The 24,998-nt window shown below is 53.7% G+C and overlaps 1 protein-coding gene across 8 annotated transcripts in view; it reads left to right on the plus strand.

Moving 5' to 3' along the window:
* The window catches only part of LOC144947861 (bactericidal permeability-increasing protein-like), a 110,116-nt gene that overhangs the window by 65,102 nt on the left and 20,016 nt on the right, over positions 1-24,998 (plus strand). For all 8 annotated transcript variants that reach the window (XM_078877225.1, XM_078877220.1, XM_078877228.1 and 5 more), the window contains 3 exons: positions 14,874-15,116; positions 20,070-20,181; positions 21,580-21,708. In XM_078877225.1, the coding sequence (XP_078733351.1) occupies positions 14,939-15,116; positions 20,070-20,181; positions 21,580-21,708 (419 nt within the window). In that variant the 5' untranslated portion in view covers positions 14,874-14,938. The remainder of the gene's footprint in view (positions 1-14,873; positions 15,117-20,069; positions 20,182-21,579; positions 21,709-24,998) is intronic.

Below are 24,998 nucleotides of genomic sequence, written 5' to 3' on the forward strand. Positions count from 1 at the left end.
ATTACCCCTCGACCCCGTGTGTGCCTCATTTTTTCAACAAAATGCAAATAGCAGAACGACAACAAGAACAACAACCATACCCCCGAAGGGAATGTCCGACGCACCCCCCCCCCCGCATAAATACGAAATCCGTAAGCACGTATGTACAACTAGCCAGGAACTCCCCCATCACACACAGCACACCCACGACACACAACGCACCCACAACACACACACCGCGCCCACACAACACAACACACTCAGTGTGCAAGGAGCACACCACCGACGCAGCATACAGTAACCATGACACGTGAAGGAAAATAAATAAGAAAAGTTTTTTTTTTTCCTTTTTCTTCCTGCTGTATATTATAAGAGTCTGCGCATTTTAGCGCGCGTCCTTGCCGCAGGCCCGTCACACGGGGCAACCCCGGACGGCGGACCATCCGGTGGCGGCTGTCCCATTCGAGGTGAGGTCGCGATTGAAGTCGCGCGACTGTCGGCATCACCTGTGGGGGTTCCAGGGCGTGAGCCCGTCATTCCCGGTACACCTGTGGGTGGGACAGCCGGCAACACATCAGGCGAGAGCAGCGACGGACCCTCCGAGTCGGTCGACCCCCCACATGCTTGGCCTCGCGTGCGTGGCGTGGGCCCCCGCACCGCAACAAACGGCTTCAGCCTAGAGGGGTGTACAAACCACCGGCGCCTCCCCCATTGGATTCGAACGCACTGAGGCCTCAAAACCTCAATAACCTCGACGGGGCCCCGCCACGGGCGTACGAGTTTAGAGGAGGTCGCGAGTGGTACCTGGGGACAGTGCAGCCATGCCCTGTCCCCCGGCTTCCACTGCAGCACGTGCGCGCGAGCCAGTCTGAGGCGCTCGTTCGCCTTCTGACGCCTGTCAGAATTTAGCCTCGCCGCATCCCGCGCCTCAGTCAGTTTGTCAAGGTTAAATTTAACGTGATCGTCCAATTTAGATTTGCCCAGCGGCACGTGGATCTGCAACTGTGCCCGAACAGGTGGGTCGGGTTCGCGGCCATACATAAGAAAGAAAGGTGAAAACCCCGTCGCAGCATGGGGAGCCAATCTGTATGCCGCTAGAACCCCTTGAATTTGTAAGTCCCAATCAGCCTGTGAGTCCGAAACTTGCTGCGACAACATAGACGTGATGGTGCGATGCAGACGCTCGACCATCCCGTCCGTTTGCGGGTGATAGGGGGAGGTTCGAATTTTTTTCGTTCCCAGGAGATCACAGACTTGTTTTAGGAGTTTCCCCGAAAAATTTCTACCCTGGTCGGTCAACAACCGCTCCGGGGCACCTTTGTCCATGACATAACCTTGGACAAAGGCGTCGACGATGGCTGCTGCCGACTGATTCGCCAGGGGCCAGGCCATAGGCCAGCGCGTAAAATATTCGACCCCAGTAAGCAAATATTTATTTCCCCTGGAGGTGGCGGGGAATGGCCCCAGAATATCCAGTGCGACCAGTTCATTTATTCTGGAGACCTGGATGGATTGTAAGGGCGGGTTCGACTCCCGTGCCGGTGGTTTGCGCTGCGCACACTGAGGGCATGCCGCCAACAGATCAGCAACATCCCTTGTCATACCCGGCCAAAAAAAATTCAGCTGAAGCAAGGCGAGTGTTTTCTGGGTACCTAGGTGGAGGAGGCGCTCATGAGCAGCCCACACCACCTTACCTCGTAGGCCAGAAGGGACCACCAGCCGGTGACGCTGGGATTTCCCGTCCCAATGCATAAGCAAGCCCGCATGGGTTTCCCATGCGTCGGCATGACCCGTCACACGCCCCCTCTCCCCGGCGCGACGACGCAACGCGAGGAGGGAGGCATCCTCCAACTGGAGGCGCCCCCATTCATCAACGGGCAATCCAAGCAGGGAATCTCTCCCCTGTTCGGCGATATCAATGGGGACTACCGTTTCATCGTCGGCGGCCGCCGCCAGGACCGGAACCATCACGTCCCCCACTGGCTTGCAACGCCCCGACCCCAGGAGACATGCGCATTCGGAGGCGGTTGGCATCCGTGACAGAGCGTCAGCGTTGGTGTGGCGAACGCCCTTACGATAAGTGGTTTCAAAACTGAAATCCTGGAGGACCTCCAGCCATCGGGACAATTGTCCCGATGGCTGTTGAACCTTCAGGGCGTACTGCAGTGCCGCATGATCTGTGCGGACGGTGAAATGCCGACCGTACAGATATGGGCGATACTGTTGGATGAAATAGACAATTGCCAACAGTTCCCTACGGGTGACACAATATCTTTGCTCCGTTGGAGACAACACCCGACTGCCGTACGCGACCACCCGTTCCACGCCGTCAACCACCTGGGAAAGCACGCCTCCAATACCCGTGTTGCTCGCGTCGGTGTCGAGCAAAAACGGCCTCGAAAAATCTGGGTAAATCAAGGGAGGAGCCTTCACCAGCGCGTCCCGAAGGGAGCAGAAAGCAGCTTCCTCATCCTGACCCCAGTGGAACCGAACCCCTTTAGATGTTAACGCGTGTAGGGGTTTGGCAATTGTTGCAAAATTAGCGACGAAGCGTCGGTAATATGATGCGAAGCCAATAAAACTCCTGACCTCTCCCACCGAGGTGGGAGTCGGCCAGGAGCTGACACACTGCGTTTTGGCGGGATCGGTAGCAATACCCGAGCGCCCTACGATGTGCCCCAAATAACGCACCGACTCGCGTAACAAATGGCATTTTTGGGGCTTAAATTTCAAATTAGCAGCCCGCATCTTTAGGAAAACCGCCCGCAACCTCTGGAGATGTTCATCAAAAGTTTTACCAAAGACAATAACGTCATCCAAATAAATCAGGCACGATTCCCATTGCAATCCAGCCAAAACCAATTCCATCAATCGCTGGAAAGTTGCCGGCGCTGAGTGTAAGCCCATCGGCAACCGGTTGAATTGGAACAGGCCGTGCGGTGTACGGAAAGCAGTTTTAGGCTTAGAATCATCGTCCAGAGGAAGCTGCCAGAATCCCGAAAGTAAATCTAGTGTGGAGAAGAATCGCGCTCCCGCCAAAGCGTCCAGCGATTCGTCCATCCGTGGGAGCGGGTATGCGTCGGCAACCGAAATTTTATTAAGGCGCCGAAAATCCACGCAAAACCGCAACGAGCCGTCCTGCTTTTTAACCAGGACGATCGGCGCTCCCCACGGGCTGGTGGAGGGAGAAATGATGTCGGCGGCTAACATGTCATCAACAGCCGATTTGACATGGTCCTTTTCGGCGGGACTTAACCGAAACGGATTTTGGCGAATTGGCGCGCTGTCACCCGTGTCAATATGGTGACGCAGCAGGTGAGTGCAACCCAAATCATATTTATCACGACTGAAAACGTCGGAAAATTCCCTCAGTAGCGTTCTAAGCTGTTGGCGCTCTGAATTTGTCAGGTCCGTCGATCCCGCACAAAGCGCGTCGATCCACCCTTCATCGCTGTCCGAATGTGGGAGCATCCGGGAAGCAGTGCCAACGTGGTTCGCGACAGGTTCCTCGCAGGGCATTGGCGTCGCGTGAGCGAGCACCGTCCCTTGAGGAACCACCACCGTCTGCGATCCCACATTTAGGACCGCGATGAAAGGGTCCCCGTCCCCTCTTACGACGGTCTGGGCCGGAATCAAATGAGGCCCATTAACCCCGGCCCTAGACGGTCCCAGCAAAACACCCTGATCCCCTATGCCCTTAGCGAAGGGCTTACGAAGTTTCAGAGGCACTAGCATTTGAGCTCCCGGCGGCACACGAACAGTTTCAACGACGAACGCCGGTACCATCGCGAACGCCGACCGAGCCGCCGCAGGGGATGGCAGGAACGCCATGCGCCGCCCCGATGGAAGCTCAATGCATCCTTGGTCGATCAAAATACGAATGGGCATTTTACCTAAGAAATCCGTCCCCAGCAGGCACGGAACCGCCAGCGAGGAGGAAACGAAAATCGGCCCCGACAATTTGATGTCCCCAATAGAAATTTGCGCTCGAATCTGTCCCATGATGCCGAGAGAGCCCCCGTTAGCGGCATAGAATGGGACGTTAACCGGCAGTAAAGGCCGGCTTTGTACGGGCAGAATATTGTAAATTAATTCCGAAATGATTGTCGCCGATGCCCCCGTATCGACCAAGATGCGTACTTCTACCCCGTCAATGTGTCCGACTACGGCCGACGACCCTGACGACGCGGCTACCACGCGATGGGCCAACACGGACCACTGTTTGGGCTCGATTTGAGTCCCCGCAGTGATCCGCGTTGGCCCCTCGCAACGCGACATCGGCCCCCCGTTTGTTGTGGTGCGAGAGCGTGCAACGGGTAGGTGCTTTGGCCAAACATGTGTGGTGCCGCGACTCGCCGGGTCATGTTGCTGGAGCTTGGGAGGAGGAGGCCCGGCGTCCCGTCGAGCCGTCGTCCCGCGCTGTCGAGGAGAGCGGCACCCCGAGGCGACGTGGCCCCGGACGCCGCAGTTGAAACACCGCGGGAGCCCCGGTGGAGACGACGGGCGGTTGAAACGGCTTGACCCGTCCCGGGCCGACCGTACTTCTTGCGCCTGTTGCCGTCGATGGTCGACGGCGAAGAGCTCCTCCGTCGGAAGGGTGGCTGCAGCCACCGCACGCCCTGCCGATGCCCTGCTGGCTTTCCGCCGCAGGGACAGAAGGTTGGCGTGAAGGAGGCGCGCCGCCTGAAGAGAGGTCATCTCGGCGTCCTCCTGTGCGACGACAGCGATGTCCAGGTCGTCTGCCAGGAGGAGTATTTTCTCCGTGACCATCGCGTCCACGCCATCGTCGTCCATACGGGGAAAAGCCGTCTTAGCCAGCGCTAGGAGGCTCGTCCTGTATGCCAGGGGCGACTCCTTCTCACCCCGCTTGCGCTCGTAGAACCGCTCTCTGCATTCCGCTGAAGGTCCATAGACCCCGGCCAGCAGCTGTAGTGCCTTCGGCAGAGTAGACCGCTTCTCTTTCGGCGCCGATGTGAGGGCGGCGAGCGCGTCTGCGTCGAGGAGCGCCGGCAGCGCGCAGAGGGCTTCATCGTCGGACCACCTTGCCATTTCTTGGTGGGCGATGAAGCGTCGCTGGAAGCCGCCCCAGTCGCCCTCTGCACCAACAAATTCTTTCAGCGGAGGCAGCCGTTGTTGTAGCGCAGCGTTCGCCTTGGACGTCTGTAGGCTGCTATCCCCGGGACTCGGCTGTGCGTCGGCGCGAATGGCAGATGGAATCGCCTGTCGCGGATGTGATGACGCTCCCTCCGCTGGAGATGACGCAGCTGTCCCAGCGAGAGCGGTGTCGGACCCAAGGTTGAGCCCGGCCACGCCCTCCGTAGCTGCCGTGACGATGGCGGGAAATTCAAAGTTTGAGTTTTCAGAAATGGCGGGAAGGCGCTCAGGTTGACGACTCCCCTCGCCCCGTGGTGGACCACCAGCCCCCAGCCGCGTGATGTTTTCCAGCGTGGCGGCAGCGGCGTACAGTAGCTCCGCCAGTCTCTCGTGAGCCAGCCGTAGCGCGTCTGACTGCGGCCCCTCTTCATGCCGATGCCCCGGTAGGAACGCGTCGGCCCCCGGCTGCGCCATGTCTTGGTGAGCCGCCTCGGGCTCAACGACTTCAGCAGTGTCCTCCTCCGGTACTCTGGCTCGAGCTGTCTGACGTGTTTCCATGTCCGTAGTACTTCTGACACCAGATGAAGTACCGGTGAAGACGCTGGACACCCAGGTTGAGGCACACGTATATTTATTTCAGCTTATCGGTACAGGACAACACTAGAGGGGGTAGCGGCCCCCTCACCCGGATAACTGGGGATACCCCCTAGCTAATCTCACCTATCCCCAAGTCCTCCTCTAACGAGCTAGGGGAGGCTAACTGGCCCGACACTGGTGAGTCGGGCTACGGTCTCCGGAGTCCCAGGGTCTAACCCTGGTTCACGGAACCACGCCTCTGGCTCGCTCCTCTGCAGCCCTGACAAGGGCGGCGTCGAGGGGAGTCCAGGGCTCTAGCTAGAGGATCTTCACTCTTCCTCCTTCGTTCCCAGACTGAGCCCCGAGCTCTCTTTGTCCTCCCCCTTTATACCCCCCATCAGGATCACAACCCCCCAGGCTGCCTGATGCGGACGTCGCTGCGGGCACCCCCCCCGTGTACTCCCGTAACTCCGCCCACTGTGTTTGTTACCCATTGGATCGTATGCACTTACAGCCCTCCCGTAACAGCCCTACACTAGTAACGAATTGGCCACGTTCTCTTGAAGTAACAAACCTTACTGATTGGCTGTGGCGGGTGGTGGTGGGTTTAAAGACACATTTATATTTACGTGATATAACTTTAAAAATATATATATATATTATTGATCATTTATAAACTATTACTAAATACTTAAATTTGTATTTGCTTTACGGTTATTATAGCCAATTTTTTTGGTGTTATGATAATTGCATGTATTTAAAAGCTTTTTTACGTGTTTACTTAAGGCAATGCGTTAACAATATATCATTATCCGCGAAATGCTTTCTTCTATTTACGATCACCTACGGAAGTGATTGGCTCCTACGAATGTCCACGTGGTGATGACGAGCCACTTCGTGGAGCTGTCATTTTTGGCCCGGTCGCTACTGGAAATTAGTTAAGTAGCTCAGAGGGCCTCACCTAGGAAAAGAAAAAATAAAGTGTCGTTTTATTTTACTTTTTAAAATAGTATCCCTTCCCTCACGAAGAACAATGGAATACTATACATACATACACACATTCAAAACCCTACTAGTCTACACAGATGTTTGTGTTAGTATGGTGCGAAAGAAGTTCAACATACATACAAAGACAAGACAAAGATCCCCCGCATAGCCTTAACAGACTGTTTGGGAAAGTGCTGTTAGCCAGCACCTATGAAGGGTGGGTGGCCAGCACCACGCCCGCCCGCCTTTGTATCCCTAGTGGCGATGTTTACACACCGCACCAGGTACCTATTTGAGGCTGAGTCGACCTAGGGGAAGCCGAGGACAGCTTCAATTAATCGTCACTGGTGTTGAACTCGGGTCGCCGGGTTCATAGCGCAGTACGCTAACCACCACACTACCATTTCCCATGCAATATATTCATTCACACTCCATTTGCAATCCCGGTAATCTGCCTTCAATCCATGACGCCTTCAATGGCGCGCTCACTGACAGTACGTCTCTTCAAATAATGTTTTCAACTATAAACTCTTTTTTTTCTTTGACCAGGTAAAGCCCATTGGGCTAGTCGCTTTTTATTCAGAAGCGACTTTTTCAGAAGCGACCTGGCTAACACAAATAATAGATCAACGAAAGTGGCTCATCATTGTGTGGATATTTATAGCAGACAAATACTTTCAACGCGTGGAGAGAGAAAGAGACACGCAAACTCCAAATATACAGCAGCAGGCGTCAGGGTCGAGATCGAACGAACCCACGACCTCCTGTGTACCAGGCGAGGTAGTTAACATCTCCTAGCCACCGTCTCATTATTCGGCTGCTGTAAATGTCCACATGATAAGCCACTTCGTTGAGCTATCATTTGTGGTGACGTTGCTTCGAGAAAATTATCGAATACCTCAATGGGCTTTACCTCTTAAGATAAAAAAATAGGTTAGTTTTATACGTTTATATAGTTTTAAAGGGATTTGTGTTCTGATGATTCTGATATCATTGTGTTTCTCCTTATTGACGAATGCGGAGTGGGGTTTATTTTTTGGTGTAACGGAACCTCGGTTGAGTGTCGCCCCCTGCAGATTTCTACGGGGAAAAAAAACAACAAAGGCAAATATCCCCCATATAGCCTTCAGCAGGTTATTGGGGCAAGTGCAGTTAGCGGTCACCTATGAAGGCCGGCACGGCGCAACTCACTCGGTTCCCTGCCCCACATCATCGAGATGTATGTCTGTTGAACTTCTTTCGCACCGTACGTAGCCAACCGTGCTAATGGGAGGTGAGCGGGGGAAGGACAACAAAGTTTCACCTCCGATAAGCACGTTTGGCTACATACGGTGCGAAAGAAATTCAACAGACATACACAGAAATACAAATATTTCCCGTATATCATTTAACAGACTGCTGGGGCAAGTGAATGTTAGCAAGTAACACCTAATAAGGCCGGCACGGCACACGAGGGGGTGGGTGCCCACCACCACGCCCGGCCGCCTTTGCTCCCCAGTGGCGATGTTTACGACACACGCCGCGCCAATTGAGTCTGAGTCGACCTTGGGGAGGCCCAGAATATACATACAAATACAAAGATCCCCCGTGTAGCCTTAACAGACCGTTGGGTCAAGTGCTGTTGGCAAAGCGCCTGTGAACAACCTGCACGGCACAAGAGGGGGGTGGGGGTGGCGATGTCCACGACACACGCCGCCCCATTTGAGGCCGAGTCGACCTAGGGGGATGGGTGGGTAGAGACCCGGACCACGCGGCGCTGCCGCCCCCACGTGACAGACCAAGGGCCGCTTCGCGTCGGCCCCCCGACTAGGACGCAGCCGCGTGGCCGCAAGATTCGTCACCACCAGAAGCTTGGAGGTGACGCGTCACCTCGATGCCGCTTTGGACGAATTTTATTTTGTGCGCCCACGGCTCCCTCGAGCGACAAGTGGCAGGAACATTGTTTTAAGTGACAATTTTAGTTTCATATTTCTAATGAGGGAACATTGTGTCTCGAGCCAGTGGCCGCGAACATGTGCCCGCCTGCGTGTTTGGGTTTGTGTGTGTCCGTGTGTCTGCGTGTGTGTCTGTCCGTGTGTCTGTGTGTTTGGGTGTGTGTGTGTGTCCGTGTGTCTGCGTGTGTGTCTGTCCGTGTGTCTTTGTGTTTGGGTGTGTGTGTGTGTCCGTGTGTCTGCGTGTGTGTCTGTCCGTGTGTCTGCGTGTTTGGGTTTGTGTGTGTGTCCGTGTGTCTGTGTGTCTGTGTGTTTGGGTGTGTGTGTGACCGTGTGTCTGCGTGTGTGTCTGTCCGTGTGTCTGCGTGTTTGGGTATGTGTGTGTGTCCGTGTGTCTGCGTGTATGGGTATGTGTTTGTCCGTGTGTCTGCGTGTATGGGTATGTCTGTGTGTCCGTGTGTCTGCGTGTATGGGTATGTGTCTGTCCGTGTGTCTGCGTGTTTGGGTATGTGTGTATGTCCGTGTGTCTGCGTGTTTGGGTGTGTGTGTCCGTGTGTCTGCGTGTTTGGGTATGTGTGTATGTCCGTGTGTCTGTGTGTTTGTGTGTGTGTCTGTGTGTGTGTCTGCGTGTGTATCTGTGATGGCTTTCGTAGGTGCTCGCTAACAGCACTTGCCCCGACAGTCCGTTAAGGCTATACAGGCGATCTCCGCCTTTGTTGTCGTGTCTGTGTGGGGAGCGGTAGGGTGGTGGTTAGCGCTACGCTGCGCTACAAATACGAGTTCGATTCCCGCTCACGGCCAACACCAGTGACGCCTATTTGAACCGGTCCTGGGCCTCCCTTAGGTCGACTCAGCCTCAATGAAGTACCTGGTGCGGTGTGTAAACATCGCCACGAGCGGACTCAGGAGGCCGTGGGTGCTGTTGGGTTGGCCACCCGCCCCCTCGTGTGCAGTGCCCCCACCTTCACGTGCTGCTCGCTGACAGCACTTGCCCCAACAGTCTGTTAAGGCTATACCGCGGGATCTTTGTCGTGTCCGTGCAAGAACACACACGGGTGTACAATAACAATAACAGGATAATATAACAATATTCATAATACAACAATGTAAAAAAATACTACAATAATACAGCAATAATACAATACTAATATCACGGCCTGTGTCAGTCAGCTGCTGGGATGTTTTATTGTTTTGTTTCAAATTAGCAAAATAAAAACAATTCGCCAAGATCTGAGTTATCTCTTTGTTACGTATATAGAAAAAATTATCAAAATAATAATTATTTTTCCTATCTACGTGGCTTTACCGAAAGACCCAAAGAAGATGAATTCCTGCAGTAACGAAAGCTTCGAGTCAAGATGTATCTCTTTGTTGTCGCAACGGCATCGGGTGTCCAGCCTGAGACCAGCAGCTTCGCCGGGTGTGTGGACTCGACGTGGCCACACACACGTGGCGTGCCTCGTCACAAAGCATCAGCAATTGCTGGAAGGACGTGTAAGCTACAATGTCTACTCTGTCCCCCTCCTCCCCTCCCCAAAGAAATGACACTTGTTTGATCGTCCATCGCCAATGTGGCTTTCCAGGCCATTGTGATCCAGCAGAGCTTGTTTGTAGCGAGATGACAGGTTGTTATTGTTTATTGTTTAAACAGCTGCTGTTGCTGGGGAGCATAGGCCTGGATAGTCAACAGGTCGAGAGACTGAGTAGGTGATTATGATCTATATATACATGTACCTTATGGCGGGACCCTGGGGTCCCGAATAAACGGAAGTCTAAATCGTAATTTAATAAAAACGTGGCGCTGATCATTCCGTTGTCATGTCGTGTCCAAGCGCAGCAGCGAGGACGAATGCGCAGAAGAGCTGAACAAGCGAATGCACTCCATGCTCGGGTATGGGCAGGATCATAAGTCTGATCCAAAGCTGCTCAAACTGCCCACACGACTTAAGTCCTTTATTTGTCATCACGGTCTGCATAATACAGTGAAACTGCTCTCTTATCTTCATTATTATTTGTGACCTACCAATGTCTGTAGCCAGGATCAATTGATGACAATCCTATTACCTGAAGATATTTAACAGATGAGATGCGTTGCACCATTAATTCCTCCAGTTTGATAATGCTTCTTTTGTCCGTATGCATCTGTGCAGGTAGGGTTTTTTGTGGCGGTTAAGCCATAGTCCCCACATACCGCTCGTATCAATGCGGATAAGAGGAGCGGCGACCCACTACTCTGTAGAGTAACATTGGTGTAATAAGTGGCTCCGACACGGCAGAGCTTTATTTATTCATTAAACGTTTGTTTGCTGATGACTGTGCTCTGACAGCTGGCTCAAATAAAGATAAAGATCTACAGGACAAGATGGACCACTTCTCCTCAGCTTGTAACAACTTCGGCCTGACAATCAGCGGAAAGAAGACTGAAGTCCTATACCAACCTGCTCCTGGGAAACCCTACACTGAGCCCACCATTTTTGTGAATGGGCAAAAGCTTTCAGCCGTTGACAAGTTTACTTACCTTGGTAGTACTCTGTCTCGCGCTGTGCACATAGATGATGAAGTTAACATCAGGATTGTCAAGAACAGTGCAGCCTTTGGACGTCTACGTGACTCGGTATGGGAAAGGACTGGCATCAAGCAGGAGACAAAACTGAAGGTCTACCAGGCTGTTGTCTTACCAACTCTTCTGTATGGGTGCGAAGCCTGGACAGTTTACCAGCGCCATGCCAAGAAATTTAATCATCTCTACTTGAGCTGTCTGAGGAAACTGCTGAGGATCAAGTGGCAAGACAGAATCCCTGACACAGAAGTCCTCAGCAAGGCCAATATCCCCAGAATCCACAACTTGCTTGTGAAGGAGCAGCTTAGATGGACTGGCCACGTGACCAGAATGCCCTGCGCGAGACTGCCAAAACAAGTCTTCTTTGGCGAGCTGAAGAATGGCAAGCGAACACAAGGTGGCCCCAAAAAGCGCTACAAGGACACCCTTAAAGCTTCCTTGAAGAGCTTTGGATTCGACCTGAAATGTTGGGAACCGTTAGCCTGGAGAAGAAATGTACAGGACGGTGCAGTCCTCTGTGAGAGTAGAAGCTTCTGTGCTATCTTGAAGAGGCAGCAGCACAAATCTACCAAGGAGGGATTTGTGGCTGCACATCGGGGCTCTACATCCTCCTTGACCTGTCCAGTGTGCCACAGGGAATTCGGGGCTCGGATTGGCCTGTTCAGCCATCTGCGCACTCATCAAATCCCAACAAAATGACAAACGTGCCATGGTCATCATCAACTTGATGGACAAACAAGAGAGAGAGAAAGAAGAGATTAAAGGTTCTTCACAGCCACGACTCCTCTCGTTATGCAGATGCCGCCGTTCCTTTCTTGGCGTGACTGCGCTGCCCCGCGCCACGTGGCGCTCACCCCAATCTCCACCGCACCGCTGGCTGGTGGCGCGCTGGGGAGCGGCTGAGTGGCTGGAGGTTGAGACGCCACGTGGCGGGTGGAGATGGCGAGGCAGCAGCGACGGGGAGCTCCTATTCGATCTTCAACCACCAACCCCGAACCTTCCGTGACCCCCGCTTATATTCCTCTTTCCGAGGCTAAGCCCCGCCTCTGGCCACGCCCCTCTAGGAACCTTCGAGAACGTTCCAGAGCCTTCCATGCTAGCTCCGCCCATTAACCTTCCCCCCAGACAGAACCCCACCACTAATAGGGCTTGGACTGTTTGACAGTATATCAAGTGAAACGCCTCAATTATGCAGGAGATGGCGCTCCCTTATTACATTGGTATAAACCAGGGGTCGGCAACCAAAATAACAAGAAGAGCCATTTCTTTCCAATTCGGTACAAAATTCAGTATTTCAAGAGCCGCAATGCATCTGAGTACATACTGTACATACGTACATATCGTCAAGAAGCAGCCCGTAAAGAGCCGCATGCGGCTCCGGAGCCGTAGGTTGCCGACCCCTGGTATAAACGCTTGTTACAATATGAACAGCGCATTGAAAACGCGTACTATTTTATGCACTGTTTATAAAGTCTGTTCACAAATCCACACTGAGAAACACGATGATTGACAGAGGGGTGTAAAACATTTTTTTTTATAGTGTTTTTAAACAGAGGTACTGCGGGTAAGTAGTTTTCAGTTTTGAAGGCATAGTTTAACAAGACAACACTTGCCACCATCCTTCAAACCCATTGGTGAAAATGATCAAAGTTTTTGTTTACATTATAATATAATGTTTATACGAGAGCTGGGGGCTTATGGCACCCCGGGGTCCAGCCATAAAGTTAATATGTGGAGGCACATTCAATGAATCGGCTTGTGTTTGTCTGAATTAGGTTTGGCTGAAACCCAGATTCAAACCGAGTTCTTGAGCTCACACTCTGAGTCACGGCTCAGCTCTAGCTCCGGTGAGAGCCGACTCAAAGCTGTGCAGGGTCCCCGTGATCCGAGCCTGAACGGAGCCACGGCTGAGCCGCCACTCAACGCGTCTTTGGAAGCAGCTGAACGGCTCAATCCTGAGCCGAGCCACGGCTGAGCCGTTCACTTAACACATCTTTTGGAAGCAGCTGAATAGCTCAACCTTGAGCCCACTTGTGTTAGAAGCCGAGTCACCGCTGAGCCGCTCACTCAACGCGTCGTTGGAAGCAGCTGAACGGCTCAACTTTGAGCCGAGCCTGAGCCGAGCCACTGCTAAGCTGCTCACTCAACGCGTCGTTAGAAGCAGTTGACTGGCTCAACCCTGAGCCGAGCCTGAGCCGAGCCGTGGCTGAGCCACTCACTCAATGTGTCTTTGGAAGCAGTTGAACGGCTTCACCCTGAGCCGAGACACCGCTGAGCCACTCATTCAATGCGCCTTTTGGAAGCAGTTGAACGGCTCAAGGCTGAGCCGAGTCACCGCTGAGCCGCGACTCCACTGAGCCACTTTCAAATGTCGTTGTTTTTAAAGCCCAGTAAACAGGTAGTGATATCCACGAGAACGCGGACACGCACAGCGTACTCATAGCACCACGACTCCGCCGTGCTCTGCTCATATTAATAACGACTTTGTCTCTTTGCCTTTGTACCTCCAAGATCTTAAGATTATAATTTTTTTCCTGTAATAAAGTTCACGACTTAAATAATAGACGTTTCTTTATTTCGGGGGGGGGGGGGTCTTTGTGTGTGTGTAATGCGGTACGGCATTGACGGATGACTAAGTTGAAATATAACCCTGCAAGCGAAGATAACGCTGCACAGTGAACGCAAACGCCACCGGTAAGCCCCCGTCTCGCGTATAAAGGGCCTCCTGTGTGTGAGTGTGGCAGTGAATAGCATCGCGCTCACGTACTGGAAGCGTAGTCACGACCCTCACCAGTGAAGGGCAATACCTGCACCAGTCCTGCCAGGCCCCTATTGACCGACTTGGTGAAGTATGGTCAAACAACCCCTCCCCCTTCCCCATAAACCGGCTAGACGTCGTGACGAGATGTCAACGACCTCGCCTCGTACGCTACCTGGCCACAAATGGTGACTCGATGAATTGGCGTGTCATGTGGACATGCATAGCGGCCAAATAATCTAACGTTTCGGGCAATGACCCTTCTTCATGGCACGCGATAGTCCACAACGTGGGGTCCCTTGTCCGATTCGCCGAGACCTTCATGGTTGTTGCCATCTCTGCCCGAGTGCACGCAGCTCACAAGCTGAAAGATTCCACTTCAGTTCGGGGCTCGCCGTTTAACGCAGCCCAAAATCACATCCACCCGTGGTTGGTTCACTGAGCCCCGCGTGGTGTGGGAAGTCGACAGCCGCCCTGCTAATGAATGCCCAGCGCTGTCATGGGAACGTAAAATTTAATTAATGACGAGTGATGATTGATGCTCTAGTGACAGGGAGACACTGGAGACACGCTCTAGTGATACCGCGTTCCCACAGACAACAATACGAAGTTGATGTTTTAATTACAAAGCCAATGTTGAACATGCGTCTTATAATCTGGTCGCTCTGCAGTGTGTAATCGACCGGATCTGTACTTGAATAACCTCACTGGCACCGGGCGTCTTACTTTCCGGAGCGTCTTATAATCGAAAAAATGCGGTGACATTCCAGCACACGCAGACACGCGCGCACACACGCACTGCCAAAACAAGCCCCCGACATTTCCCAGGACGTCTTATCTGGATGGTCAGCTCTCCAAAACTGCGTTGAAGTGATAATAGAGACCGCGACCAACCCCCAATGTCTCCCTCGCACTCCCCCATCTCTCTCCACTCTCTAACTCCCCCCTCCCCCATCTCCTGGCGCCTCCCCCTTGCACCGCACTCAAGAATTCGCCACTGCAACATTAAAGCCACAGAGACCGTGAAATACGGACTCGGGCTTGCTGCCGCTGATGAAGCTGACGCTGCTCGTGATGACAGCGATGGCACTGCAGAAGATGCCCCTGCTGCTGACGACGACGACGATGATGATGATGCTGATGGCGAGCGGCTTTGGCGAAGTTGCAGACGAAGGGACCATCAGTAGCCCAGGCCTGGAGGTTCACATCACTCCGCAGGGACTCCAGTACGGTGGGTCCTCTCGCTCACACTGCACGACTCTGCTGGCGAGGCGCGGTCAGTCGAAACGCGTCCGGCGGTCGCTTGCGTCAAGCCAATGGGGATTGATGACCTCTGGGGGCCACGGTGGCGAGATAAGAACGACCTCGCCTGGTGTCCAGAAGGTCGTGGGGTCGATGCCGACCCTGACGCCTGCTGCTGCATTTGGAGTTTTAGTCTCTCGCACACCGTGGTGGTCGCGTGGATTTTGTTCTGGGTCCTCCGGTTTTTCCCTTCACATTTAGAATCAACGTGCGTTTTGTATCGTTTGTGGCCAGGACGCTACATAGCTCAATGGGCCTTCCCTGCTAAAGCAAACCGATGTTTAGTTTACTAGTTTTTAGTTTAAGATGCACAGCAGGGAGAGAAGGGGAAGAGCGCTGGGTAGGAAGAGGAGGAAGGGGGGGGGAGAAGGAACGACCGGACCCAGATGTCTGAGATGATGACGAGAGGGTGATGGTGATGAGAGGGTGATGATGATGAGAGGGTGATGACGAGAGGGTGATGATGACAAGAGGGTGATGATGATGAGAGGGTGATGATGACGAGAGGGTGATGATGAGAGGGTGATGATGATGAGAGGGTGATGACGAGAGGGTGATGATGATGATGAGAGGGTGATGATGATGATGATGAGAGGGTGATGATGGTGAAAGGGTGATGATGATGATGACGAGAGGGTGATGATGATGAGAGGGTGATGATGATGAGAGGGTGATGATGATGAGAGGGTAATGATGATGAGAGGGTGATGATGATGATGGTGATAGGGTGATGATGATGATGACGAGAGGGTGATGATGATGAGAGGGTGATGATGATGAGAGGGTGATGATGAGAGGGTGATGATGGTGATGACGAGAGGATGATGATAATGATAGGGTGATGATGATGATAGGGTGATGATGATGTTGATGAGAGGGTGATGATGATGAGAGTGTGATGATAGGCAGTGATGATGATGATGATAATGAAAGGGTTATCATGATGAGAGGGAGATGATGAAAGAATGATAATGATCAAAGAATGACGATGATATAAGGTGGTGGATGGTGATGATGATGATGAGAGGGTGACGATGATGATGAGAGGGTGACGATGACGGTGAGAGGGGAGGGAAGAGGGGGAGAAGAGAGGAGCGAGCGGGAGTGAGCCGCACAGAGGAGCGGCGTCTGTTTCCAAAGGGGGCGGAGTCAGAGGGAGGGAGAGGGGAGGGGCTCAGAGTGGGCGTGACCACAGAGGAGGCGCGAAGGGCTCGAGGTGGCTTGGATTTAGCGATGTGGACGGTGACATCGGCACGCACGGCCTACCGGTTAATGCACCTCCGATTAGCACCGTTGGCTACGTACGGTGCGAAAGAAGTTCAACATGCATACCCACATATACGTACATTGCACCCGCTGTGTTAGCCAGAGCCATGGACATCTGCCAACTACCTCGCCTGGTATACAGGAGGTCGTGGGCTCGATTCCCACTCTGACGCCTGCTGCTGTATATTTGGAGTTTGCGTCTCTATCTCTCCCTGTGGTCGCGTGGATTTTTCTCTGGGTCCTCCGGTTTTTCCCTCCACATTTAGAAACGAGCGATTAGATCATTTTGATGAAATACATTTCCACGGGATAAGCAACTTCGTTGAGCCCTCATGTATGGCCAGGTCGCTTCTGAAAACGAGCTACGTAGCTCAGCGGGGTCTCACCTGCTAACATTAATAAGTGATATTGTTCTCAATGATGGTTTCACTATTTGCATTTGTGACGAGTAGAGAAATCGTTGGTTCTGTGCAGAAGCCAAAAGGACAGCTGACACATCAACGCTCGACTCACAACCCTCGTGGAGTAAAATACGCTTGTTTTAACGTAACAATGAAATGCCAAGATGACATGAATTGTCATGGGGTTGTCGTTATCGTTATATGTGATCGCATTGAAGGAAATATTATGGCGAAATAATTACCCAGATAGGAGCAGGTGCTTGAAAAGTTAGAGCGATTTTTTTTTATTATCCGCATGAGTCTCCTGTGCATTACTCCCCCCTAGTCAGTGTCGCTATCTATTATTAATTTGACTGTAGAGTCTACCTGGGGTGAGTGGACTAGTGGCCACGGGAGGTAATGACAGGGGAGTCAACTTGCAGTGCGAGTGGACTAGTGGCCACGGGAGGTTAATGCCAGGGGTGTCAGCTGTGAGTACGAAGGAACTGGTGACTACGGGAATAATCAAGAAGGGAGCGTGGTCAGGCGACGGAAGAGGACGGTGGAGTCTGCCGGTGGAGCGAGCGTCCGGCGTCAGCGAGAAAGTTCGGGAAGGGGGGCGTGGCCTCGGTCCGTAGATAAGGGGGAGATGCGCGGGAGACTAGGGGCTGTTGCAGTCGGGGTCTCCGCCTGTTCACGTGCCTTCGATAAAGAAACCATCTCAATAAAAGTGTGTCTAGCTGTCCTTACATTATGGAATAAAATCCGAACGTCTTCTGCCGTTACACTTCGAGTGATTATTTTGACACGGATAATCCCGTGTAGCCAGTTACCCAGCTATAGTTTCGGTGGCACTGGCCAGCAGCAGCCCACTTGCCGCAGAGTTTACTGTTGCGGCTCGGAGGAGCGTAGCCAGCAGCCAGCCAGGGAACTCCAGGCATAGGTGATGTTTCAGAGTAGAGCAAGAGTTATGCATGATTCGTGTTCACCAATGATTTATCGTCATCAGCTGCATCATTCATCATCAGCCTACAGGGTGGATACATTGACAGGAGATTTGTCAACAAAACGGGGCTTAACGCACGCGGCGAGGAGGCCAATAACTTCGTGCGTTCCCGAGTAGCAATTTCAAATTCCTTTTGGCTAGAAGCAGCCCAAACCCCACATCAGGCGTCTCACTGCGAGTCGGCATCGAACACAAAAGGGGCCCTCGCAGTGGCAACAGCAGTGGCTGAGCGCGCCGCCGAGATCCGGGCGGTGTTGCCGGTGCGGGAAAGAGCGGGGTTGGAGTGTGATACCCGCACGTGTCTCGAGTCCAGTGGTTCTTCTTGATCTGGGGGTGCGAGATGCCAGATTTTTTTTACGAAGGTAAAGCATCGAAAACACACATGAAGCACGGGCACGTAAGCGCCCCTTACTTTGTTTCCTCAAACCCTGTGTGCTTATTAACAGTGTACAATTGTTGTACGATTGAGGACCAAACGGGTGCAAGGCTGCAGTGAAGGTGAAGAATCACAGCTCTAGGACCCGGTTCGTGCGAGTCACGGAGCTACTCATGGTCCACGCTGAACTCCATCCGCTGCACAAGATGCGGATTAGCCGATGCACAAATGCAAACGTAAAATCTGTCCAGTAGCAGTGGTGCGACTGTGGTCATCCAGAACAGACACCGTACGACGTGTGATGATGTGATGCCCCGATCCACAAACACGAAGGAGACATCGCAGCGATGATGATGGAACGCCACTCTGCTGCTCCTGACGAGGCTGTCTGGCTTCACCACCTGAATGTGAAATCGTAGTCGTTGCTCTGCACCAACATCAGCCGCCATACGAAAGAAGAAGATATAATTGCGGATAAATTTCGCTTTTATAGTGTTGTGTTATTGACGTGAGCATTGAGCGTGTTGGAGATGCGACTCAGGAACAGCACGGCCTGTCGCGGGCACGTCACTCGCGGACGTGTTCTTGGGACCGTTTTTTGCTGCAAGTGCGGCTTGAGTTGCTTTGAGAGATGGATTTATCTCTGCGGCCGTCTGGAACGCTCTTCCTGCCGATATTAGGAAGCGACTGGAGCTGCGCACCTCTAAATCATCCAGATAGAAACTCAACATACATCTCGTTTGCTGGCCCTTTTGAATTGGGACGGCATCGTGTGGCAACCGATCGTGTGAGGTGACGTCACGGGTCATACGAAGTCACATGACGTGAGAAGTGAAGTCACGTGACGTGTGAGGTGAATTCACGTGACGTGCGAGGTGACGTCACGTGACGCGCGAGGTGACGTCACGTGACGTGCGAGGTGAAGTCACGTGACGTGCGAGGTGACGTCACGCGACGTGTGAGGTGAAGTCACGTGACGTGTGAGGTGAAGTTCAGGGGTCACGTGCCTCCACAACGATCATAATCATCACAACGATGGCCAGTGACGGACTGAGACAAAAAAGAAATCGGCCCGGGCATTTGTAAACACACGGAGGCCCCAAATTGGCAATTATATTTTATTACAATTTTTTGTAAAAAAAATTTTTAAATCGGTTTGTCGCGCGATAAGCTGCATAGCACAGCAGTCGAGGCGAGACGTGGCGATGTGGCCACGTGCTCGCGTGGAACTGTGCCGCGCCATCCTCATCGGGCCCCGTTTGACGGCCGGCCGAGGAGGAATCTTCGCCGGGCGGCCGAATCCGTGCGGGGACTTGACGCCCACCGAGAGCGCGAATGAGCAAACGAAGCGTGCGTCTTAGCTCGCGAGAGAATAGTGTCACGCGTTGTGTGTGTGTGTGGTTCGTGACGCTGATCACATTCTCAAAAAAATAGAGAGGGAGGGAGCAGAGAGAGAGGGGAGGGGTAAGAAGGAGGAGAGCAGAGCGTGACATCTTTCGTGAAATCTTTTATTAAAAAGGGGGGGGGGGCACATAAAGCAAAGCATTGAAAAAAACAAAATAAACGACATGATGAACGAAGCAAAGTGCCGACTACACCGAGCATCTTCTTGTTTCCTCTGATCGTAAACAATAAAAATGTTCGCACAGATCCGCCCAACGGCCTGACGACGATGACGACGTTGTTCGTTGTTGTTGTTGACGATGTTTGTTGTTTATATATAAGCTGGGTTGGAGGTGGAAGAAGAGCGCCTTGACAAAAAGAATGTGCATATCAAGATGTTTGTTGTTGTTGACGATGTTTGTTGTTGTTGACGATGTTGTTGTTGTTTGCGGTGTCTGCGCGCGCCCGCAGCACTGAAGGTTGGACGCCAGCTGCTGGAGAAGCGCGTGAAGGACTTCACTGTGGCTCCCGTCTCGGGCTCCACGGGCCTGGCCGGCGGCAAGGTCGTTTACGTCATCTCGGGGTAAGAGGGGGCCCGCTCGGCATCACTGTGTCGTCATCATCAGCAGCAGCAGCGTCATCAGCATCAACATCATCAGCAGCATGATCAGCAGTAGCAACATCATCAGCAGCACTATCAACATCATCAGCAGCAGCATCAGCAGCAACATCAGCAGCATCATCAACATCATCAGCATCACCAGCAGCAGCCGCATCATCATCAGCAGCAGCATCATCGTCAGCAGCAGTGGCAGGCATGGGTCAACCCACTACTGGGTGCAGCTCTCCCCAAGGCGCCACCGCCTCTCACGGCGCCGCGATAGAGCGACCCCCCACCCGCGTCTCCCCCTCCACCTCACGCCACTTTGCCGCTCCTCCAAAAACAAAGGTCTCCCGTATAGCCTTTAACATACTGTTGGGGCAAGTGTCGTTAGCGAGTAGCACCTATAAAGGCCGGCACGGCACACGAAAGGGGGTGGGTGGCCAACGCGACGCTAGGCCGCCTTTGGCTCCCTCGTGGCGATGTTTACACACCGGACCAGTTATTAATTTTGAGGCTGAGTCGACCTAGGGGAGGCCCAGGACCGGTTCAGATAAGTAATCGTTACTGATGGTGTTGGCCGGGAAGTCGAACTCGGGTCGCCAGGTTCGTAGCGCAGCGGAGCGCTAACCGCGACACTACCGCCACCACAAAGCTAAAGACAAAGATCCCCCATAGAGCCTCAACTGATTATTGGGGCAAGTGGTGTTAGCGAGCGCCTCTGAAGGCCCGCACGGCACACGATGCCTGCTGTATAGTTGGCGTGTTAGTGGTGGTGTCTTTCTCTCTCTTTCTGTGTGGCCACGTGGATTGTGTTCCGGGCCCTCCGGGTTTTTCCTGCACATTTAGACGCAACGTGCGCTCAGATGATTTGGCTGCTACAGCTTTCCACGCGATGATGAGCCACTTCGTTGAGCTGAGCATGTCATTCGTGACCAGGCAGTTTTAAAAAAATAGCTGAAGAGCTCAGTGGGCATGACCTGGTAAAATACAAAAACAACGTTTAAATATATTCTTTGGGTCTTTCGGTAAAGTCACATAGATAGGTTCAAAGAAAATAACAACACATTATTTTTGTTATTTGGTTGGTTAAAAAAAAATACGTAAAATATTTTTGTTATTTGGTTGGTTCAAAGAAAATAACAAATTATTTTTATTATCTTCTTTTAACCTATCTACGTGACTTTACCGAAAGCCCCAAAGAATATAGATCCCTGCAGTCACGAAAACTTAAAGTGAAGATTTAACGTATGAATATGTTTAGTTTAGCTCGCCTCCTCAAAGCTGCCGGGCGGATCTAGAGCATCTGGCAGGAGGAAGGAAGCGATGGCGAGGCGTGGTGAACCCCTCCCCCGCCACCTCCCCTTGTCGTGTGCCCAGGTTGGCGGTGGTGGACATCAAGGTGCCGGCCGCCCGCGCCTCCATGCTGCCCCGCGTGGGGCTCCAACTGCAGTTCGGCCGCGTGTACGCTCGGGTGCGCGGGGACTGGTTCGCCACACACAAGATCGCGTAAGATCGCGCGTGTGTGTGTGCGTGGCTGAACCACGTGTGCGTGTGGCTGAACCACGTGTGTGTGTGTGGCCCACGTGTGTGCCTCAACCACGTGTGTGCCTGAACCACGTGTGCGTGTGTAAACCACGTGTGTGCCTTAACCACTTGTGTGTGTGTGTCTTTGCCTGAACCACATGTGTGTGTGTCTGAATCACGTGTGTGTGTGTGCTGACTGGAGGGGTTTTGCCACTACATGGGACTGGTCCAGGTTCAAGTTGATTTTGCGTAGCGAGGTTGAGAAGTCTAGAGACCAGGGTGGGAGTCTCAGCTGCAATATTCAACACAGCACAGGAGCTGGTGATGCTACTGCTGCTACATTGCCAGTGGTGCACAAACAACAACAACAACAAGAACAAAAAAGCAAGACATTCATCAACAAGCGTGGCTTCAACAATCAAATAGGCGACGTTTCGGGAAACGGCCCTTCCACATTACAAGATACCATAGTTTACATTCTGGCGCACCCGTCTCTGATGACAGTCTCAAAGTGCAGTGTTCGCGACTCATTTTCAGAGGGGGGGATAAGACGTCATCAGTTGTGTGAGGGCGCCACACATTTGAACGGGGACAGTGGCCGCTGCATCATGAGTGCAACTTCTGATGCGAGAGCCTTGCAGCTCACAGCGACATCGTCAGACAGCGCGATCACGACCCCGACGTGCTGTTATGCGGCACCGCCGACACGTCCGTTTGCGAAGAAGCCACGGCGCATGTCTCCACTGAACTCGGACCTTGCCTAGACACGTCTGGAAGTTCGCCAGCGTCGGACCACGCTCACCGCTCACCGCTGCTGACGGGACGCGGGGCCGTCGAAAACGGGTCCAGAGATTTGCCTGCGTTGAACCGACGTTGCTGACGGGACGAGCGCTCGCTGAAGGCCGTGCGGCTGACGGGACGTGTGAAGTAGGAAACGGCATTGCAGTAAGTCGTCGTTTAGCACGGCAGATGCACTGCTGGGGAAAAAAACGCGAGAAGCAAAAACTGTTTCCCCATAGTTAAGGTACCGGTTTGGGGGGGTACGGTGTGCTCCACTGCTGCTGCTACTACGCACGCATCGTGTGGTGGCGGGACAAATACCTGAGGGCTATGCCACCGCTGCGTTGCGACATCATTCCGCGTTAGCGAATCACCACAGCGCTCAGCCGCGCAGCTCAAGGGAGTCGTTCACCGTCGACCGCTCAGAAACGACGTTATAAAGGGGGGGGCCTTCCACGTTATAACGGGGGGGGGGGCCTTCCACGTTATAACGGGGGGGGCCTTCCACGTTATAACGGGGGGGCCTTCCACGTTATAACGCGGGGGGCCTTCCACGTTATAAAGGGGGGGCCTTCCACGTTATAACGGGGGGGGCCTTCCACGTTATAACGCGGGGGGGAGGAGTTAGGTCACGTGGGAGAGAGGGGTGAGGTCTTAAGGGAGAGATACCGGAAGAGACGGGAGAGTGTGGGAGACAGAGTTGGAGTGAGGCCACGCAGGGCGGAGGTCGAGGAGTGGCGAGATCGCCACACACACGGGGGAGTAAGACTTGGCACCGTCAGCCAGCGGTGACCAAGCGCGGAGGAACGACGGGCAGCGGTGGAGCTGCAGTGAGGGCAGCGGTGGAGCTGCAGTGAGGGCAGCCGGAGGACTGCACAGGGGATCTGCAGCGGAGCTGCAGAGGTGTGGAGGCTACGGGAGCGAGAGCAGCTATGGAGCTGCCAAGGGGAGAGCTCTGAGCGAGGGCCGTGTGGGAAAAGTGTAAGAACCCGAATAAAGGACAACGAAGACAGACCCAGGATCGAGTCCTTTATTACACTGGTGTCAGAAGTGAAACGGCATGTCAAAACAGCTCAGAAGAAAGAATATTCCTGCGCCATCATCTGCTACATCATCTGACGACGACGACCTTCCTCGGGCGGTCGACCTGCCTGCGATGGAGGAGGAGATCCATGCGGGAACAAGTGCGGGTCCGGGAGTCCAAGATGTCGCCGCGTCGGTGGACCCGTCTGCACCAGAGGACGCGGATTGGCGATGGAGGCAGATGGCGGCGCAGCTGGAGACGCTGAAAATCGTGCTCGCGCAATTGTGCGAGCTCGTCACGCCGAGGACGGCGTTGCGGAGAGCCGATGGAGGTCCGCAGGTCGCTGCCTTGCCTCCGCTGTCGGCGCCATTGGCCACGCGGCAAGAAGACGCCATCTTGGGCGTGGCAGGAGAAGAACGGTGGGAAGCCACCATCTTGCGCTATCCGCGGTGAGAGGCCGCCATCTTGAACACGTTGCGATGCGACGCCATTTTGAATATGCCGCCTGGTAAGTCATCGGCTGAGGACGGTGCAACAAGGAGTCGCAGTCGTCATCTCACGACCGTCAAAGAATTCTCCATCGGGGGCGATTGGAGTGTTTTCGCCTGCAGATTTCTGCCGGCGGTACGCTCAGCAAGGTGGACGGACGCTGAGGCATTGGAGGTTTTACCGACTCTTCTCGATGACGAGTCGGTGAGATTCTTCCGCTCCATAAAGGCAGAGAAGAAGAAAACATTGAGAGGAGTTTTCGACGAGATGGCAGATGCATATGAGCCACCGGATGATGCTCATCGCCGGTTTGTTCAACGTCAGCGAGCACCCGAGGAGTCGCCGGTGGCATACAGGGGTGCGGTATTGGAGTTGGCCATGGCTGCATACCCGGAGACGGAGCCTGACCTGCTCGAACCTCTCATCTTGGGTAAGATGCTCGAGCTGTCCCGGGATTTGGGGATTCCTATGCCGGTGTGTGGCCACGAAAAGCTTACGTCCCGGGCGGCCGCTAAATGTCTTGATGCCCAGTTCAACCTGCGCCGTTGGAAGCAAGTCACGGCGTGGACGGGGGGGCCCATCGTCGAGGGAGGTGCCGCGGGTTGGGATCCCAAGAAGGCGGTGTACGTTCCTGACGGGGGGGGGCCCGCAGGAGCTGACAGCCGCCTCTGCTCAGTGGTCGGCCCGCGGTACGCCGGGGCCGCGATCTGCGCCACCGCCACGGGAGTGTCGGGACGGGGTGCCTGCGGCGCGGCGCAACAACATCGACTGCTTCCGCTGCGGCCGTGAAGGCCATTATGCCAGGGACTGCTGGGCCCGCGTCCCGGGTCCGCCCCAGCAGGAGGCCTCGTCAGCGGACGTGCCACGGAAGGATTCTCCAGGACAGACAAGCCGGCCGTGACATTGCTGGAGACAGGAGACTCTGCTCGGGGGGTGCCTACCACGGCTGCGGGGACTCCGAGCCCCGCCGCCCTTCCGA

The sequence above is a fragment of the Lampetra fluviatilis genome, chromosome 47 (assembly GCF_964198595.1).
Source record: "Lampetra fluviatilis chromosome 47, kcLamFluv1.1, whole genome shotgun sequence".
NCBI lineage: Eukaryota > Metazoa > Chordata > Hyperoartia > Petromyzontiformes > Petromyzontidae > Lampetra > Lampetra fluviatilis.